This window comes from Streptopelia decaocto (assembly GCF_964273445.1).
Source record: "Streptopelia decaocto genome assembly, chromosome: 8".
NCBI lineage: Eukaryota > Metazoa > Chordata > Aves > Columbiformes > Columbidae > Streptopelia > Streptopelia decaocto.
Window position 1 is genome coordinate 3,461,912 of NC_138662.1, and position 22,484 is coordinate 3,484,395.

At 36.0% G+C, this 22,484-nt stretch overlaps 1 protein-coding gene across 1 annotated transcript in view; it reads right to left on the reverse strand.

The window, feature by feature from the left end:
- Window positions 1-452: 452 nt before the first annotated feature.
- The window catches only part of ATP2B2 (ATPase plasma membrane Ca2+ transporting 2), a 260,605-nt gene continuing 238,573 nt past the window's right edge, over window positions 453-22,484 (reverse strand). Inside the window, exons 20-22 of the mRNA XM_082060191.1 lie at window positions 20,526-20,708; window positions 14,264-14,350; window positions 453-4,018 (exon numbers count right to left, since the gene is read on the reverse strand). Of these exons, the coding sequence (XP_081916317.1) occupies window positions 3,707-4,018; window positions 14,264-14,350; window positions 20,526-20,708 (582 nt within the window). The 3' untranslated portion in view covers window positions 453-3,706. The remainder of the gene's footprint in view (window positions 4,019-14,263; window positions 14,351-20,525; window positions 20,709-22,484) is intronic.

The following is a 22,484-nucleotide window of genomic DNA, read 5'->3' on the forward strand; positions in this document are numbered from 1 at the left end:
AAAATATATCTATCTAAATGGAGGAATATATCATATGGGCCAAAGTGACAGGAAAACAGACTTTGATGTTTGTTGGTCCAAGATTAAACTAGTTTGTTCTTATGCAAATGCACAGGGTCTCCATCCATTTTACTTATTCTTTACTTTACTTACTCTGTATTCCATTTCAGCTGACTTCACTGCAGCTTTCACATCAGCCACTCCCACCACCTTGCACCACCACACCATGGACCAAGTTAGCTTGACCCATAGTCAGACAATGAATTAAAAGCACTCTGGGCTGACTCATCAGCTGGGTATAATGAAAGTGGAAGCCCTGACTGGTGAGCAGGCTTCTTACTGCCAGCCCAGAAGATCTACATACACCTTCACATGAAAACATCCCAGTGGGAATCCAGAGCTACATCTAACGACTTCAGGTGAAAATAAAGAAAGCTGTTACGTTCAGACCATTATTGTTCATGCTGCTTTGTGAATTTATTTCTTTAAATTTTCCACTTGTGCTCCTGCCAAGAGAGATCTATTAGACAGAAAGCAGCAAGAGTAAAACTTTATCATTTTGTTTCAAACTATAAAATAATTTACATCACATATTTTACTTTTTACTTACTTTTGTCTTTTTTTTTTTTTTTGAAACCACAAACATTCCAGCATCACACTGTAGGAATAAGAATAACAATAGAAAGCATAACCTTTTGCATAGTATTAAATGAACAGACAGAGTAAGTTCTTTATTTACAATTATTGTCTAGATAAAAAAATTCATAAAAACAGATGAATGAACATATATTAATAACCCCTAGTGGGATGGATTGCCAATGTACCACTGTATTGTTGTCCACAAATCTCATGCTGCTAAGTACAGTACGTAGAGAGCGAGCATTTATATATTGCAGGGAATTTTAACAAACTGATCATTTTGGTTTTTGATCCATTGTTCCCATCACAGAGAGGTCAAGCAATAAAAGAAAGGAATTGTGATGCACGACTTGTAGTTGAAAGGTCATAGCTATTCTGCTTTAAAAAAAGAGATCTATAATTTATCATATACATAAAGCACAGTCTCTGCTCACAAAAGCCCAAGTTTTCTATGCATCTCAGTTTATATATGATTTGCTATATATACACAGAATGCAGTGTTTGTTTTCTTAACAGTTTTCAAGTCTGAAAATGGTACCTTAGGGAGGAGTACTCCTATAGGAAAATAAAAAAAAAAAATATGAAACCAAGAAAAAATATGAAGTGTTTGAAAATAAAAAGGCAAACAGTCAGTGTTAAGATGCTGAAAATAAATTGTTCCAGTATTAATAGCTTCTGTAGATGTTCAAGTCCAAAGCTAGAGGCTTCCCTGTAAATAGGTAACACTTTTTTTCTTCTGAATATGATATCCCAAATAGGCCATAGAAACCAAATACATGTTGTACAAAGGTTAATCACCGTATTTACAAAGCGAACAATCCTGACTGATTTTCAATCACTTTGTTGCTAGGACTTACCTAAAATAACGATGTTTTCATGCTAGCTTTTTACTGTTAAGAAACGGGTCACACTATTTGTGGAACAGAGAGTTGTCTACGCCTTCAAAGACCTGTTCTGTTGTTCACTGGAAAGTCTGGATCAGAGAGCAAACTAAGAGTCTGAGCCAAAAACATTCAAGCTTCTACACAAGAGTCCGGAAGCTGGCAAGTCAAGCTGATTAGAGCTTTACCTGGCTGAATAGTCCTGATGCACCCTGAAAACATCTGAGTTCTGTCTGCAGTTTGGCCATGATTCTACGCTTGGTTTGGAGAGTTCTGGCTTGGTTTAGTTCTTGTGACTGCAGAGATGCACCACTTTAGGAGTCAACTTTAAGACAACCAGTAACGCCTTAACAAATCAATTTATCAAGCTAGTTTGAAAGTGTTTTTCAACACATCTGGCAGAATCAATTGTGTGATTCAAAATGTCTTTTGCACTGTACAGTTATGGAAAAGATCATATGCTGAAAAGTCTCCAAGCAAACTTTATATTAAATACAAAAATTATTTATGAAAAATCTGTGATCCACAAAGTGCTTAGCATTCAAGTGGTTGACATAGCAATTATATAAGCTCATAAATTTTAAGTTACCAGGGCTGTTACCATCTTGAAAAATATTTGTCACCCTCCATACTGCAGGTTTTCAAAACAGCTTTCTTCGTAGAAAGCTCAAGATAAAGGAACATATTACTGTGTTACAGTATACCTTGTGACTACAGGAAGACAAGCTTAGGTAAAAAAAGAAAATCACACAAAGCACATCTTAATATACAATTAATAAAGTTTCATTCAGACCTAATAGTGCAGAAATTATATTTTTCTTAAAAAAAAAAAAAAATCAAAGCAACAACCTACAGTGATTTTCATCCAAAATGCCAACAGCCCATACTTTGTAAGTAATAAGGAAAGAATTGCCTAAATTACTAACTGAAAAGGATTAACACAATATATCACAATACTTTAACATTAGTTTTATCTCCATATAGACAAACCAAATATAACTTATTTTAAATTATATTTATAAACTCAACTCAGTTTCAGATACTATCTCTCTAAAATAGTTTTGGAAGCCATTGCCATATGCTTAAAGAATGAAATAGCCTCCATTATTGTATGTTGCACCAAAACAAATTCAAGCAGATTATCAGAAGGGGAAAAAAAAAATAAAAGGAGAGAGAACCTGATCATTTTGATTTTTATTTGAAACAAAGGAAGCCTGTTTTACCTCCCTGTATATAGGATCACAATGCTACATCCAATGTGTTATATTTTGGCTTCTTTTGTTATTTACTAGCAGTATCTACATTATTTAACAACAAAAAAAAAAATCAGCCAGAAATCAGAACACGGTTGTAATAAAATATCCAGGGTGCGATATTACAGACGTTTTCAATGAGCTGAGCTGAGCCATTTTTATACTACTTCGGCAGGAAGTGCTTTCTTAACCCTACAGATAGTTAAGGATATTATCTACAGGTTTGTAAACAAATTACATTCTTTTTTAGGACATAAATAAGTTAAAATAGTCAGAGCAATTTGAGCAGAAACAAGGCAACATGCCAACAAAGAAACTTTATATATATATAACTATATATATATAGATAGATATATACATATATATAATTAATTATGTATATACTTATATGTATATATCTCTATATATAGTCTCATAAATGTTTAAGTTCCTCTGTCCAACTGGTGCAAATCTACTGTGCAAGTTAAGCTTTGCAACTTCAAAAAAGTTATTTAAATTAATCTATACAATTGAGTCCATGCCACACAAGCATTTCAAAAAACTCACAGACCAGTGAATTGGATAAATAGCCTCAGAAAGAAGTCCTCTGCAGTTCCTGCTTCAGGAGAAAAACATAAGAAAGGAACTAAAAAGAAACAAAAAGAGAGAAAGAAGGGCCAGAAGTGTACAGTACATTCATGCAGGAGGATTTTTTTGTTTGTTTTTGTTTTTCTGAAAGGGAACAAGGGGGGGTATGTAAATCAGCCATTCATTCTTTCCCCAAAACCATTGTGATCAACAATTCATTCACTTGTCTCAGAGTGAATAAGAGTTCAAACAGCTTTTCAGCCAGCAATGTTTTTAATATATATATTTATATATTTCGGTTGCTGTGGGTTTTTCTATTTTATTTTATTTCGATTTTTTTTTTTTTTTTTGCAGTGACCTTTTCAGCTAAAGTGATGTCTCCAGGCTATGTATTGGGCTTCCTGGACTAGAAGAGGTAGCTGATTTACTTGTATCAGTTGTAAGATTTATTCCACTGTCGATAGCACTGTTGTTCTTGTTCAGTGAAGACGGTGGACTTGAGTTTTTCTTGAGAGCAGAGTCTTCTTCTAGGTCTGTGTCATCAATGAGTGGGATGTGGGGCTGGGAATCTTCTATCCTAAATTCAGGATGAGTCATAAAGTTGTGAATAGAGGTTCTAGATTCTGGTTTTTCTAAACCTTCATAGAGAGAGCTACGGAATGCCTTCACGACGCGGATCTGGGGGAGAAAAGGAAAGGGGCGTCAGAGGCAGCACCTTCCAAGGGCAATGCTCTGTTAGAGAGTATTTTGTGAAAAATGTAGCATATGGTTAGGGCAGTGCAGGCAGCTGAAGTCCATAGTCTCTGGATGTTATGTGCATAAACGAGTGGCTCAGTTATGTGCATTTTGAATATCTGTATCAACTGCAATATTAAAATAAATCAAGTTTAAAGCCATCAAAGAACTGATGGGAAGTACTGGTTAAAGAAAGCGAACGTCCACTCGTGTGGTACATCCCTAGTAAAAGACAAGCCATGTTAATTTTAATGCAAATGTAAAACCATGCATGTTGATAGTTTTGCAGTGAGTAAGTAGGAAGGCTTTTTTAATTAAAAAAGTCTCTTTTGTATTGTTAAATAAAAACCCATTACACATAACATATCACACTTCACAAACAGAAAAGCACAGAACACAGACACAGTTGGATGGATACGTATGAGACACACACAGGAGCCAAGTGTAAAAACTATAATATCAATGTTTTAAAGCAAAATCTAAATGAATGCAGCCAAGAGCACAAAAAGCCAAGCAGACAAAGTACTAAGCATAATCATGCCACCACAGGGGGAAAAAAAAATTCACAGTTACCACATGAACAGAGATAACTTGCACACAACAACTACACTTGGAAGCCTGGATAATGTGAACATAGTATTGTTGAACCAACTTTTATTTTTCCTTCATGCATATGTGAGGTAAACACTCGAGTATAGACCCACTGTTCTAGCCATTTAACTTTTTAATAGATATAAAACATGTAATAAAATTATGTATTGATTGTTGGGTTCAATTGAATTACATTGTTGAACAGCAAGCTTTTTCATTTTCTGTGTCTCAGTTGTAAAACTGTATAGTTAAATGCTGAAAGCGACACAATTGATGCCATATATGCAGTCTTTAAACTAAGTCAGGTCAACCTAACGTCATTAACCACCTGACAGTAAGACCACAGGTGAAAATAAACTACAAGACTCAGCCCACTGGAGTGGCAGGGACAGTGCAAATTGCTTTTCCAGGAGGAAATGAGAGGAGCAGAGCGAGGAGCATTGCGGCCTGGGGACACCCAGGCCTGGTGGCCGGGTAGAGGCAGGGATGCTCTCTATAGCCCAGTGCCCACCAGTTCAGAAAAGAAGTGAAGTTTGGGGTGGTTTACTGCTGAGAAAAACATAACTTTTTTGGAAGGGGGTGGGAGGGGGCAGAGAGGAAAAAACAGAATGGCAAAACGTGATCTGTTGGCAAATGTTGTATGACTAAGTATGAGTTCTATCCTTCTACTTTCATGTAGTCCATGAGTGAATTTTTAGCATTTCTTAGGGGGGAAACCAAAACACAGGCAGAGGCAGAAAAGGTGCAAGCAGGCATTGTGAAAGCTTCTCCACACACATCTGAAATGGTTTGGTGGTTGGTATGTGTATCTTTTTACATGTAAATAAGCTGCACATAATTGGTTGGCCTAATACACTGCTCATTAGTAAAGGTTTAAGTCCTTTTATAATTGCCAGACTGTATTTTAGTAATGGCAAGGGGTCACAGTGTTACAGCTGTGGGACCTAGCTGATCCTGGGGTTGGAGTTGTCCAAGTTGTACAGAATTTCAGCACATTTGAGAAAGAGGCTGACTTATATTTCATCTGTTTGACCTTTGTCCTTGTTCTCTAAATTCGAATATTCATCACCTTTCGAAAATCCTAATAGCAGAAGTCATGCCATCTTCAGATACATGGCCTTCGGTCAGTCCGAATACTCTCCCTTCTCTTTATACATATTTTTGGTAACAGCAGGGCACAGTACAAAAAGTAGCTCATGTGACTGCTTATTCTCTAAATCAGAGGATTGGAGTGGTACAGAACAGCTTATCCAGCTCTTGGGATAGTAGAAGATCCAGGAGGTTAGCAGAGGTGCAAGACAACAGGAAGAAGAATAAATTTTACACCCCCCAATCATCTACTGTACCTAACACCTATTTGACGGAGCACGGGACCTAGAAACCAGGGCTTTATGAGAGCTGAATCCCTTTGTGTGCTGTGCTGTGTGATGGTTCTGCTCAGTGAACAGACAGATCAGGATAAGAGATTCATTTGCATTACTAAAGAAAGGATTTAAACTCATAGAGAAGAGGTGACATCCTAATTCCCTCATTATCTAGGCCTTTCTACCTTGAATTTTAAAGTGCAAAGTAATTAGGTCTAAACAATGAAAAAATAGTATGTTTTGTCACGGAAATCTTAAAAACATGTTACTACATTGTCCTATTTTAAATCAGGAAACTTTTTGTAACATGCTTATTTTATAGTATGAGTTTATAAGGTGGCATTGCTACAAAGCTATGATTTCTGCTATCTAAAGAAAAATAAGTCATCTCAGTGGCAGCTGTTTGCTATATCTTATCAACAAACAGAATCATTTCATTCTCTTGAATACAGCCACTTCTTACTGCACAGATTTAGACTCTGTTTGCCAGCTGGGTTCTTTTTAACAAAGGTCAATTAAATTTTTACTTAAATAAAAAAGGTTTGCAATTTGCTATTATGCTTGAACAGATCCAGCAGAGTCCAATTAAAGTAAAGCTTTTCTTCAAGTCACACAAACTGTATTTAAGCCTCTACAGGTTAGCAAGGGAAGGGCTGATTTCAATTCGTGAGGCTCCAAGTTACATAGTAGGGGAAGAATCTAGATTGCATTTAATTCCACAATTTAGGTCCTGATTTGCATTTAATATCAAACCTTTTAGCCAATCTAGCTAGCTAACATTTTACACAGCTGAGAGAAAACTATAGATTTAGGTTGTATTTGAAAGCCAATGATGAAAATTTGCCTGCCAGGACCTGAATTGGGTACTCTGCAGTAACTAACAATTGAAAGAAAAAATGATACTAACATCTTTTGTTTCGATCTGTTTACACAACAATCTGAAGCTATAATTGCAGAATGTACCATCAGCCAGCAGTCCTAACACACTCTGTGAAGATCTGTGGCAAAGTTTTGGCACGTTTGAGTCTTGCAGGCACATTTAGATGTTACTAGAATAGCTTGTACTTGTTCATAATGATTTTTCCTGGAAAACTAGTTCAGATCTGCTGATGCCTAAAGTAGTTAATCTTCTGAATAGAATGGGAAGGTAAGGGCCAACTTGGGCAAATCCCTAAAGCTGAGAATATATAAAGTTAGCTTTCTAATACATTTTCTTCACTAAGGAACTGTAGAAAACTATCTTATTTCTTAAAATTTCTCTAGGGTTTCAGAAATGTATATATATTCTCCATTAACTTTTTATTTAAGGAGAAACTCCCTCCCCAACTTTAAATTTTGCGTATTTAGTTTGGCATCTTGAACAAAACATTTTATTAGTGTCACACTGCATTCAGTGACAGAATTTCTGCATTACAGTAGAATTTCAAATCTTGTTGATAGTCTGTCCCCCAATGTATCCAATTATCGCATACAGGAACAAAACTTGCTTCTTTCCTTATGTTGGCAGAAACAAAGGTAGAGGGTTTGTTGGATACAAAGGTGGTGTTTTAATTTCTATGTAATACTAACTACCGTATTTAACATAAGAACTGAAAAAAATATTATTTACCTAGAGTAACATGGCCCAACAGCAACAAATTCTTTTAATACATGCTTAAGTTCAAGGTTTGAAGTAATATCTGGTGTAAAAATATTTAGGGGCTCTGCCAAAACAAAGCCCACATTACTTTTTGAAGATAAAATAAAGCGGATGAACTTCATATAATGTTGTTATGGTTGTACAGCATGTAAAAGCAGGGACATACCCATGATGGATAGAACCTAGGAAGTGTTGGTTTGCTATGAACTATGCAGAGTTCATGTAATGATATTTCTTTATGATACTGACAATGCCAAGGGAAGACAAACAGTGTGATACAGCTCCCTTTTCTCACAGTAATGGAGACAACAGGAAAAAATGAACTGCTTTTAAACAAAAGACTGTGGGGACAACACTTCAGGACATTTTTGACATTGCTATAAGTTTCCACTTCTTTCTTCTCTGTAGCTGTAATAGAAAAAACTCTTCGGTTTCATCCCACCTTGAAAGTTAAATTTATCATACTGCATTAGGCAAGAAAAATAGGAGAAATAGAATTTTAGATACTACAAATTTTTCCCATCAGAAGAAAAAGATGAAGTTCAGAATCGCACTCCTTATTACAACAATCTAGGCAAAATACACAAGGCTTGTTAAGCATCAACAGGTGTATTATGGTTGGTAGTGTGTGGGCTTATACTCGAATGTTTACCTGGCTTCATATAAGCCAAGTATCTTGAGTTTGGTTCACATTCATTTCAGGCTCAAGGTTAAAGACTCACAACCTCTTTTTATTTCACTCTCTCCTGCTGAACCCTTTTGTCCAATGTTCTCTAGCCCTCTGGGAAAACAAACACATTTAATATTCAGACAGTAGAGAGTAGGGCACTGCAAAAGCAAATAAATTCAATACTGAAAGATCAGTAAGGTGATTAGTATAAAATTGTAAACAAGAGGTCAGTTTTGCAAAGAGATGCCAACTCTTTCGTGCAACTGATACTATTCTATATCAAGACTATAGCTATACAAAGGTAACTGAGTTTGGTCAAGTACTGTCACATATGTAAAGTTTTGAAATAAAAGGCACATCTTCAGTATATTTGTTTCTATTTTTGAATCCTCTCAGTTTTAGGTGAGTAAAATCAGAGTAGGTATCCTCAGGAGGAGATGTTGCGTGGATTGGAGTCACCTGTAAATGTTGTGGCTAGTACGTTCTGGGTTGTATGATGCACAAGTTGAGCAAATTCAAAGATAAAAACACAGTAAATTTTAGAAAAATTATAATTTCTAGCTTTCTGCTTTAATTAGTGAAACAGATGTGTAACATTATCTGTGCTACTCTCTTCCTACATAAATATGAAGTAAAACGAATAAGTGCTGCTGAAAAGTCAAACCACGTGTAGCAAGAAAAAACCAGAATACCTACATATTCTGTGAAATCCTCAGGCCTGAGTCTCATATTACAAGAAGTCTGCATGACTGTTATTCCACTGAATTTTAGAGCATGAGATCAGACCCTTCTTGTTGTACCATATCTCCAGCTGAGGACTTGGTTTTATATACAGAAGTTGATTTTCACAGAGCAGATCCCAGCACGATTGTGAAATTTTGGTGGGAACTTCTACGCTTTAGTGTGGTATCTCTGTCTCTATCAGGTGGTAATTTAGTGATGTTCCCAAATGGTGGAACTTTTATAAACATAATTTTAAACGTGGACTTCGTTTCAAGTCATGTTCTGCTTGTTCCATTTCCTGATGTGATAAGTACAGCAAGTTGCCACAGAAAGCAACTGCCATTTTCACTAAGGCTATTATGGCCACTTGGTTTGGTCCAGATCTGAATAGAGATCAATACTGGACAGTAGTGTTTGCCTTAACATTTATCAAAATAGATTAATGCATGCAAACTTAAGATTTTATCTTAAGTTTTAGTTTTAAAGTTTGTCCAGCTGAGTCATGATTACGTTTATAAGAAACGAAATATGTAAGAAATATAGAAAGGCCGCTGGAACAGTAAGTCATTTTTCTTGATACAGAAGAACATGATTTTCATACACAACAGATTACAAATAGCTCTAAACTAAGCTCTCTCTTTCAAATTATCTATTAGTAAATGGACTGTAATGTGCACTAGAATTAAGCTTGCTGAATGTTTTATATTAGTTTGACACAATCTGCAGATGCTTACGCCCCTGTGCCACTCTGAGGCAAATATTGCATGTGTGAAGCTTCTACCTATAAATGACAGTTTCTTGGCAAGTCTGATTAATTTCAACGATTTTTTTAATTAAAGGGAGAATGAAAAAAATTGTCTTTCCATGCAAATTAGCCCCACTTTTGAAGATTGTAGTCTCTTCCAAAAAGTGAACCAGAGCAAAAATACAGACTTAAGGGTGCCACCATGTGCTGCTGTTGCTTGAAAAGAGTTTTTAAAAATCAACCAACAATTTAAAAAAGCCCTCAAAGATCTGTATGATGGAAAAATATTTCTGAGAATATTTTGCGTTTGGCAAAATTTTAATTGGCTGCTATGAAAGCTGAAGTCATCACTGTATTTCTTCCTGTGTCTTCCTTACAAGTGGCGTGTTTGAGGCCACCGTTGTTACAGTTAATGTAAGTGTAAGTGATTTATAAAACTTCTAAAACTATCAGGCAAAAAATGACAGACCTCAACAGAACAAAGAAAAAGGAACTTGCAAATACTAAATCTACAGCACATTCGTGATCTGGGAAGTTGCCTTTTGGTGGGGTTTGTTGTTTCTTTGTTGTTCCCCCAGTGTTTCCTACACAACAATATTTTTGAATTACAACCTTTTATGAAAGAAAGGTGTGGGTTGTTTTGTTTGTATGTTTGTAAGGGACCTGCAGTTCCTGGCTGCTTTCACTTAGGAACAGTATTAACTACCTATGAGAACGGGAAGGAGGAGGGTGAACAAGTACACAGGAATACTAAATATGCGTCTGTCTTGGAAAATCTGAAACCATGTTCTTTTGAAGGGGCTACCTACTGATAATATAAACAATATCTGAGAACCAGATATAAACATATTAGAATAAAGAATAACTTGTTTACTTTGTGTACAGTTAGATCTACTCATCCTCTACCTAATTAACCAATGTAGTAGCAAAGGCTTTAAGAATATACTTAATTTTAAGGACAAGTTAACGTTTTGTGTTACTAATTCTGAGCTTCCAAAGTAAAAAAGATGCTGCATTGCCCCACTGGATCTGATTTTCTTTTCCCAAAATAAAACGTAGAAAGAAACGCCTATAAAATACATATTCACCAAAGCTGGTCTGAGATAACCTGGTATCTATACCCACTTAAAACTCTCTAGTCCAACAGGTTTCTGATGACAAAAGATTGTGTGTGTGTCTGTGGTTCACGCACATGACACAACAAAACCTGAGAACTTGGCCAAGACCATATTGCAAACAGAGCCTTATTTTTTCTATGTTTTCATTCTCTGTAGCTGAATTGCATGCATGTTAAATGTGTGTGTATGCTTAGTTTGCATTGAAGGAAATTTTCTGCTTTTATCAGAAATGTTCACAGTTTTCAAAAGAGACTGACAATACGGGTCTTATCGTTATCAATTAATGCTGACATCCAGAAATTTGGAATTTGTTATTGGCAAAAAAGCAGTGACAGGTAAAAGGTATCAGCATAACTAGGGAAACTTTAGTACTATAGTAAATGTTCCTTTGTATAAATTACTTTTAATGAAAGTATTCCACAACCCTATGAAAGATTTGAATATGCCATATTTAGGAATAGCTGAAAATTTCAGTTAATAATTTGCTAATCTGTTTCACAAAGTACTCCAGATGTGGCTGCATTTGACAGGCAGATTTCTTTTTAAGCATGCACTAACCTGTGAATCAAACATTTATCTACCCATAATAACTAGAAAAAAACACCATTTTTTAAAAAAATCCAAAATGTTATTATAAATCTGCAGAAGAAATCTTACAGATTGATGAGGTGTCTCAATGAACTATATATTCAAAAGCTATACAATTAGTAAAGAACTGCCTAAATGCTCTGTTAAAACAGACTTACATATTTTTATTGATAAAGCATCACGTGATTCTTGTATTTTTATTAAGTATGGATATCAGAACCTCTGCATTTTGAGCGCACATCTGAAATATCCCGATTGTTGCAACATGCTGAGCACCATTTCTCACAATGTCTCATATTGGGCCCTTTCAACTATTAGACCCTTTTGTCTTTGATATACCTTTAAGGTTTTCCCTTGATACTCCCCATAATATAGCTATATATATGCAATATTTTTACAATTCCTGAAGAGAGAAAAAGGCTTCAAAATCAGAGGTACAATGATGCTGTTATTTTCTTCCACTCCATAGGAAGAAGGTGATTATTTAGGGTTCACTTTATTCCGAGCAGCTAAGAGGAAAGAAGTCAGTCCTGTCCCAGCACTTGTATTTTAAGCAAGGCGCTGGAAAGTAGACCTAGGGAGGCATTTTCTCAGAAAATGCAAATTCACAAAATCATTTCTATGATTTTCTATGAAAACACAAAAAGCCATTTCTATGAAGTTTGGATTTGGAAAAGTTTTCTGGGTTCTGAACGATGAACCCAATTTTAAAATAAAACCCCAATTTTTTTTCCTTCACTTTTGCCCTGTCGATCATTAGGTTTGTGTCATTGTGTTAATAAATCAGAACTTTCCCTAAGGGCTATAATGTGAAGTACACACTGGTTTGATACTAAACAGATATTATATTGTGGTAATAAAATACTAACAGTCCAGAATAACCACCTGAAAAGGCCCAGTCTCTAATTGTCTTCTGCAACAGAGATACATATCTCAAGGTAGCTCAACAAATCAATCATACACATTTTTATTTTACTGAATAAATGTGGCTATAACTGATGAGCTCTGTAGACTTGTTTTATTTTTCCAAATAAAAAGAGGCCTCAAAGACTGTAGCAGATCGTGCTTTCTCCTACTAATTAACTTCAGCCCATAACCTAGTATGGCCTTCATCAAGATGCAAGACACTTCAATCCTTAGCTGCTTTGCTGCAATGGAGAGAAGAGAGGGAAGATAAATTGCCTGTTTTAATTTTGTTAGATCTATCCTCTTAGACGGCTGGCTACAGGATGTTATTGAAACCTTTACGACAGCAGGATGAGTTGCTGGCTGTTTTCTGCTCAAATGTAGAAATGCTATTATGGGAAATTGTTCCCTGGCTGAAAGGCTGGTTCATGTGTGGTGGTTTGTGTCCTGCTCAGGGTGGCAATGAGGGAACTGGGACTCTGCGTTCCCAGCACAGGTCCCAGGGCCTGTGACACCCACCTCAGGGACGTGGGTGGCTTCTCTGGGTTGTGCTGCTGCCCTCAAACAGTTGGTGCCAGTGGAGTAAAAGCTAGCAGGTCAAACTTTCCACAGAACTTCCTAGCAAAAGCAAAGATTCTCCTTTGATTTTTAATCCCAACAAAACTTCCAATGCATGTGTGAATGCTTGAGGTTCAAATGCTGACAGGGTTTGCACTCAAACTGAAGGGAAAGGTCAAGCTTCCTTTTTCTTTTTTTTTTCTGCAAGAGTTCTGGAATTTTCCTTCCCTTGTCTGCCTTGTCTCTGCCTTCCCTCTGGCTTCTTGTCTCTTTGGCCAGCTTTTCACTAAAACTTGCATAAAGAATATACTGCATTACTTTGTAAAGTGAGTTTCATAAATTTAAATATTCTTTTAATGCTGGATGTAAAACAAAATAGCTGCTTATAGTCCTGAAGAAATAAAAATGCAAAGTTAGATTGGTAAGAGCCTTCCTGAGCAACTGTTAGTGAGGCAGCCCTTTCTTACCAGCTGTTGCAAAGGTTTTATTCCCTACCTCTTCACTAGATGCATTGCATCTGAAAGAAAGCTGGGTCAGGATTGCAGGGTTTAGAAACCTGCTTCTTCAAACAAAGACATTTGTTACCACATCTATTTTGTTCTTTCAATGCTGTCTTTTAACTTCCTTAATGCTCACCTCCCAGTGAACTGAGATATAACAAATCCATTCTTTCACCATTCATGGAAACCTTAATCCCTTAGCCTTGCATCAACCAGATTCTCTATTTCCTTGTTCCTTGCTGTACCTGTGCTGATCAGAGGACCTCTTTCTTAGACATGAGTAACCTATAGTACAGAGTCTTCCAGATGGAATGATCTTTTATCTGACAGGCTGTTCTGCTTAGTATTAGATATTTGTAGAGTCATTTAAAGTACATATTTTACAAGCAGCAGAAAATATATCCAATGACAATGAGAAAACATGACAAGCAGGCCTCAAATAAAACCAGAATCTCCATATACCAGATTTAAAAAATTACTAGAAATTCCTGTCCTAACAGTAAGTTAACAAAACTTGCAATAAATCACAGAGAGTATCTACTGTACACAAAGTAATCATGTTACGTGTTTCTGGGTATGTATAAACTAATATAATAATAAATAAAGGACAAACTGGGAAAGGGCAGAGTAGCTTAGTCTCAAATGACTGCTACGTAAGTTGGCATCTCTGTAGGTCTGATGCATTAAGAATACACACTCACGCCCAGCCGCAGCAGCAGATGTGCTGGTAGGAGAGGAAAGAGCATTGGATAACGATACGTGACTAGGGCTAGAAATATTGGTTACATCCTGGGTCTGGCTTGTGACGGAGGACTGTCTCCTTAGAGCCCCCTGAAAGGAAGTGCCACTCTTGAAAGTATTGACTACTTCGATCTGTAATGGAGGAAAGAATGAGACAAGTTGCTTAAAGTATGGATACAGTTGCATAACTGACAGGAATAGTAATGAATAACAATAAATAAACCGTGCACACAGTTTTACTGCAATTGAAATAAATACTTTAAAGTGTTCCTTTTAATGTTTTTAGATACGAAATCATCCAAATTTTCTGCCAAGATAAAATGAAACAGCTCTGTAGGACGCAGTGGAGCTGCATCAGTTTAAACAAGTAGAAGATTTGAAAGAACAATCTTTAAAACTTAAACCATTTTATTTATATGTAAATAAAGTAAATACAACTGGAATACTTGATATAACTAATCTCCACTTTTTTCCTACTGAGAATAAAATGACTTTCTTAGTGCTCTCTAGGTGTTCTTCCAGATGGAGGAGAATTCACTTAATTAGAACTGGGGGTAGGGGGATGACACGACACTCAACCAAACCAAAAAAACCTTCATATTCAAAATATGACTCCATTTTGTTTACAAAAACAGGGTTGTCAGTATAGTAGTTTGATAAAATAGGAAATGTTCCAGTGTTTTATCTGACCTTTTCTAAAATTAAGGTTTTTACAGATCAAGCACAGTGATAATGAAAATTGGTCTTTTATAAGTGCAGATTCAAAAATATTAATAATTTATACAAAGTACTTAAAATCACCCAGTTGATGATGTGGAACTGGATTGAGTATTGCAGCAAATAACATTACCATTTTCTACTTGTTATTTTCATATGTCTATTGTATGCAGGCTTTGATGTATCCATCCTGAATACCTTCCTGAATGGTTTTTTCATCACCACAGAAGATGAGTTTAAAAAAAAGAGCTGAGTATTTCAAGGCATTCCTTGACCCAATAAAAAGCAGGCTTTGTGTACAAATGTAAAGCCAAGGTCTGGCAGTAGATAATATCAAGGAGTAAATATATGCTGCAAGTCCCTTCACCACGAAACGTCTTGTTACATTAGTACAACCACCACAAGACAAAGCAGCAGTAGTAGCAGCATTTAGAAGAGTTCAACCAACTACTTATTTCAAGTAACCCACTGTTCCCAGATTGTATCTTCCAGCCCAGATTTCTGAAGATACACAGCCCAGAAAGCATTTGGGAGGAGGTAAAGCGGTACATCTATCAATTAAAATAGCACAAATCTAGCTGCAAGCCCTGCAAGAAATTGGCTAACATCTTCTGCTGTGGTTGGTCTTAGGAATAAACAAATTCATATGGCTTCATCTTTAATAGTACGGATGTATCCCCTCCCATAATCTTGTCTTTGGACATAATTGCTTATTTTCCTGCCTGTTTTTATGGGAATAATCATATCACAGCCAGCTATAAAAGGGATCAAAGGTTACTGCTGTAAAATTCTCACACTGAACTTTTACTATACAAACATGAAAGAGCTGATTTGTTCACTGACCCACTGGTTTGAGAGTCCTGTTTACAACATCCATTTAAATGTGCACACTAATAGATGTACAGTATTAAACAGCACAACATTTTACAGCTTTGCTCTCCGTGTTTTCTACAGCAGACTTATTTTGAATTACATGTCTAATACAAATACCACAGTAAAAAAATACAATATGAGGTGAGTTAGCATATGGAATAGGGGTACAAGTGAATCATCAGGTTCACATTGGCATAAAAAAAATATGGCTTAAACCACCGTTTATATATGAAGGCATATTAAATACTCACCCAAAATGTTCACTGTACAAAAGTAGAATTAAATACAGATCTTGGGTTTTCATGATCTAACACAGGTGACAGAGCACTCTTCAAAAGAGACCATTCAAAAAGAATTTAAAGACTCTACTGAGAGCATGAAGTGCTCACAGATGATAAATCCTAAGCCAAAGAGCATTTTTAGATGTACAAATGTCTTCCTAATAAATGGAAATGAAAGACCTTTGTAAAAGAGTGAAAAGGTAAGGGAAGAGCTGTATTTAATGGCTTCTCCACAGTACAAGAATTAGAGGTATGAAATTTACTTTTCTCCCAAAGAAAGTAACTACAGATCTTCATGGATATAATTTGTAAGAGGAGGATGACAATCTTTTCAGAATTAAAAGTGGAACATACAGGGCTGTGTTCTGCCTGAAGCCAAGGAAGAAGAACTTGGCTCAAAAGTTCATCTTCCAAACCCACAAGATAATAAAGAGTTCATAGAAATAAATAAATAATACATTTAAAATAAGGATTTAGTTATTTAATTACAAAAGAATGGATTTATTTAGAACAATTCAAACCTCTAAAATGGAGAAAATAAATGGTAAGTCATACATCATGAAAAGTCTGAAAGATTTCCAACAAAATCTAGGATGCAATCATGTTTTGATTATAGGCCTTCAGGTAGAGAGAAAAAAAACCCTGCTCTACATTTGAAGCTTATTTTTGAAGTTGGATTTTTTTCACATCTCTCTCATTTTTCTATATGTTCTATACGCTGAATTTTAGAGGTATGCATGGGTAACAAAGATATCAGTGATTAGCAGTTAAAAAAAAAAGGATCATATACTAGCAGAATAGCCCTGGCAGAACAAACATTTTTCTGATGTATAGCACAGAACAGACTTTCAGGTCTCATTCACCTATCTCCAACCAGGATTTTTTTTGTTGTTGTTGTTTAATAACTTTTCTGCATGAAATAAACCAGTTTCCATTCCACTTCCATGGAGCTACTGCAGTGTTTCCTATATTGAAAGCTATACGGGAAGCCATAAAATGAAGTGGTAGCTACTTATCTAAAAATCACTTGCCAGGAGGAATGACTTTCAAATGACTTTCATTGCTATAGGGTTTGTCTGCATTGAAGAGAAAAGTTTTAATGTAGAAAGGAAGGGAAAGAAAATACAGTGCAGTATATAAAGAGGAATAATCCTTTTTTCAGTAGCAGTTAACATGGCCCCTGTATATTTTTCAGTTTTTGCCTTTATTCTCAAAACATTTCTAGACAGTTATTTCCTACCTCAAGCAGATAAAGCAAAGTGAATTACACAGTGAGCAAAGCAAAGGAGGAAAAAATCAGGCCTGGTGGTGTAAAAATCTGACACGTAGCTTGAAAAGTTTTCAAATCTCCTAATTTTTCCATATTGAAATGTAGGCTGACTATAGAAACTTTTCAGTATACCGTTTTAAAAGATGCCGTGATTTTCGGTTGTTACTCAGATTACTCAGTTTTGTCTGAAGGTGAATTTGGTGAACTTCCCAAAGGGTATTAGATCTGCCAAGATGGTATGATCAGTCCTGTCTCTTCCTTCAGAATGAAGAATTTGTGAGAAACGCAACAAAGGCTTGGAAAAAATTGCTGAAAACTAGCTGAGGTTGAAAAGTCCTGGTTTTGCTGCAGTTTGAGACTGCCTTTATATGTTTCTGAAACCTGCACAACTAGGATGAGTCATTTGTGAAACTTCGTATGTCAGTGGCCTTCTGAGAGAGGTATCCAGAAAGGAAACTCGGCCATTCAGAGGAGGAGAACAACACGCAACCGTCTGCAGAAGCCTGATAGTATAAGACAGCGAAATGTGTAAATGAACAAAGGCAGACAAAAAAGAAAATCAGTAGATAGCCAGTCTCTTTAACTTGGTTATATGCATTTTTCAAACACTTTTCTGAAAAGTAAAAGAATGCATGTCTTCGCAGAAATACATCTGACATTTCAGTATGAAGAATCAACAGTGGAGATCTGTTCTCTGGTGTCTACGTTTGAACCCTCTGCTTTGAAAGAGCGTGCAAAAAAGAAAAAAATGTCTTTATTACTGCAAAGTTTTTATCAGTTTGGATGAGTTTTTATTGGAACTTTCAAGGCAGATCTGTCAGTTATCTGAAAAAAAAAAAAAGAAACTATCGTAGATTCTTTATAACTGTTTCAGGAGTGAAGGCCTTTGTTGAGTGCTGTGGCTCTCTCGCCAAGACTGAGTAGAAAATAAGCAAAAAGAATCTACTATACAGCACAAGTGTATGATGGTGGAAACTGGTCTTGTTAGGATTTGAATGATCAATCTAGTCGTGAGTCTAGAGTTTATTCCTAATCTGTCATCCTCTGACATATATATAAAGTGAGGGGATGCTCTACCTTCTTCTTCCGCATCTCCAGAAGTGCATTAGCCAGCAGAGGATTCCTGCAAATCCTCCAGCTCCCCAAGGATGCTACAGACATCCTCGTCTTCTTCCACCAACTCTTCTTTAGCTGGCTTCCTGAGAAACGCAGTACAAGTGTATGAATTCATTTGGATGGGCCACAAAACAAAGCGCATCAAAATGCGCTCAACTCCAGATCCGTCCAACAGTGGATCTAGTTTGATCTGCAGATAAGTTCATCACCCTCCAGTGGACACCTTGGAACTATTTTGAATCTTTGGGCCCATTTCCTTTTTTCATTATCATTCCACAGATGTGAAATGGATGTAAAAATCAAAGTTGCTGAATAAACAAAATGAGAACAACAACAAAAAAAAATCACAGAGGCCACTTGGCAGAAGAGAAACAATACATCCTACTGAAGGTATTTCTACAACTAAGAGCAGGAAGGAAACTAAGAAGATGGATGTTAGCAAAGAAATATAATTAATGTTCATTTGGTTTTAAATAGTATAAAAGAATAATAATTTCTCTGTGAATTAAGTGGACAAAGATATGCAGAAGAGCTAAAATCTACCCCTCGGGCTAGAAAAAGAACTGAAAGGATGTAATTTACTTTTTGTGCTTGTAGTTGTTTACACTCACCACAACCAGAAAGACATCCTGACAGAAATGCCAACAGACAACACTCCTCCTATAGCCATCAGGAAGAAAAGAACGCACAGTTTAGAGGTCATCTTCTCATAAAGATCACCACTACCTGGGCACCTGTTTGTCACCTTTATACTGTGACAATTTGAATTTTCTCTAATGATGAGTGCTCCTGACTCAGAGTCAAGACACACAACCCAAAGCTGAAGATCCGTATTTAATTACTTACCACAAAACCCTGGGAATCTACCCAAACTCTTAATCTCTCTCCTGGCAGTTTCCACCCTCTTTCTTTTCTCTGCAGATGCACTGAAGAGACCTAACTGTCCTACTTTCAGTTTACTGCTTTCCCCAAGTATTTTCTAACACACCTGGCTGCATCTCTTTCTCCAAAAAAAAAAAAAAAAAGTATAAATTTGTAGATGGAGAAAGGGAGAAAGTACATATTTCTTCTGATGTAGAAATTTAATTCTTGAAAGAATTAAATATTTTTCTTAATTATTCACCTCTTTTTCTTGTAAGCATCATGTACAACTTTCAGATTGGATATGGTGGATACATATCTGTCTTTCAGAGCTGCTCTCTTCTGCAAGAGAGCACTAGAATGCTATGAAACGTGCTACTTCACTGCAATGAAAACGGCAGAATAGTTCAAATATGGATTTTAGCACTACAGGACAAATTATTCTAGATATCCTAACCTGGACTATATTTAGCACCATGATTCAGGGTACATATTTAGTATATTTAAAAATGCCATAAGCACATTCTTAATAAAAAGATAGATCATTCTAAGAAATCATCCAGAGTAGCCAACACATACATTTCAATATTTAATGGATGCTTAGGCCCTTACTACTAAGAATAAATCCAGAACAACGTTTTTCATTACCTAATAGGAAAAAAAATAAATTCCTTTTAATCATGATAGATATATGGTAGTGCCAGAACAGATTTTTTTTTTTAATCAAATTATACTTTAGACTCACCAATTTAAATCATTCTGTTATTGCAGAAGTAGTAGCAACAATCTATTTTGACAAAGTAAACCAGTATGCTTTAGAAAGCCTTCAAAACATTTTGCTACCCATTATCACAGCATTTTTCAAGTAGCACTATTTTATGAGCTGTCATCACTGGGGTAGAAAAAGAATGTCCATTCACAGCAGTCTCAAAAAACTATTTCTATTTTTGCGTATTATCATTTTATAATCTTTCACTTTATCTCTCCTGCTGTACACACACACACACACACACACCCCTTTGTTCAGTTTACCTATTTTTTCATGTGTTCCTCCTTTGAAACCAGAAAAAGTAATTATCAAATACCACTGTTCACACACTTTCTGTGGCTTTCCTTATAACATTATATTGCCTTGATCAAAGATGAAGCATTTTTTTCTAGACCATGTGGGCATTTACTTTTTGCATACCTGGGTTTGGATTCTGTTGAGCCCTCTGAACCAGAGAATTTGTCCGCGTCTAAGTTCTCTCTCTGCATGATCAATTTCTTCGACATCTTCATTGAGTTCTTCTTCAGGGACCTCCTCCTTCTCCGTGAGCCTCCCTGCCTCCTTTAAAAACTTTAGCCTACTTGTTGGGATGGTTGCAATGACCTAATTACAAAAGAACATGGATATTATAACACGATCTATAATCTTCAAGGAGAGCTAAGATAAGCATATTTATAATAGTACTTTACACTTACAAAACTCCATTTTAGTCTAAAAACGCTTAGTTTACTGTGTAAACAGTTAGAATTACTTGCATCGTTAAACCACATTGGCAACACCCAGCCATGAAGAAAGTTTAAGGCTGGGAAAAATATTGTCCTTTCTCAGAAAACTAAAAGAAGATGTAAGTATTTGAATGTAATTACTTAAAGAAAACTTAGCAAGATTGATACTTCTGCAATTAGAGTTTGATTATTTCTAATGACTGCTAACAAACTAATATAATGTTAATGTGAGCTGGAAATTGCATCTCATGCTTACAAATCTCCCACTACCTTGGTTCATGCACTCAGCTTCCCTTTGGTTCAGCAAGTCGAAAGGCTTTTCTCGAAACGCTTTTGACTGTCTCCCTGTTGGACGTCTTACAGGGCTACCTCGTACTCCATGTCCTTATTACTAATAAATTCTGATTAACTCAGCCTCTCTTCTTATTCTGTTTGTCCACCAAAGTGGTCCTTGATAGTAATTAATACAGGAGATAGTTAATAATCTTAAAAATTTGCAAATACTGTAGTTAGAAAATGTGCTAACACAATTATTTTAAATACATTTCAGTGTTACCCTCTTGGGCAGTAATTTTCTCTTTGTTCTGATTTCTTTTGTCAGCTTGAATAAAAATACGAGCAGATGGCTATTTAAACAAGATGATATCTGGAACATGTTGAATGCTTAGAAAAAAAAAAGAAATCTCTTACGAAGTTAACTATTAGACCCATCTAGCAAAAAAATGCTCAATATTCTTTTTTGTCTTTGTTTCAGCATTGAGCAATTGCCTCTGAAGCCCAAATGTGTGAAAGGTGGAGACAGAATCAGACAGTTGCAGGAAAGTTGGTAAGAACGTATCTTACAGTTTTGGAAAACTGGAGTGCATATAGTGAAGACACATGAAAAGAGGATGAAGATAAACTATTGATTTTGCTGAGTGTCTCCTTGAGCTTCATCATCCGTAACTTCACTTCTATTATACCATATTTAAAGACAGATAAAAAAATGTCAAAAAACGAGTTTGTTCACTATGACAGAACCTTTTTAAAATGTGTTGAGTTTGAAAAACAAGATGCAAACTTTGAAAATGAATGAATTGGTGTGACACGAGCAAAGACAGAACAGGAAGAAAAAAAAGGTAAGTGCTAATTATTTAAATACTTACTGAAACTCCTCGAGCTTGCCAACTTTCAAAACACTCTAATGCCAGTATTCTACAGAAAGAAGCTACTTGAAACTTTTTAGTATCTGATGAAAATGATGGTGGTGAGTACTTGCAAGACAGTACACACAGAAACAGCTGTATTTGGTAGTGATTCTGTGCAATATAACATACCTCTCCTTCACAACACCTGTCAGCCAGGCTGGTAGATTCTGCTCTGATTATTTTCTTAGAGTGTTTACCTGTCTTTTTCTTTATTCATTTGTTCTCCCTACCTGCAGAGACCTGCCCAGTTCAGGTAACAGCAGACTCAACAGATTGCATGTAGATTAAGGAACTGTTATTCTCAGGAAAATTACTGCAGTTTCATAAGGTGATCAATAATTCTAATTCTAATGGCTAGACTCTTGCAATAAGGCTTGGGCAACTATGCGCATCTCTAAATTGAAAACAGATGCCGATATTTTTCTTAGTTTTCAATGGCTATATAATAATACATTGATCAAAGGCTG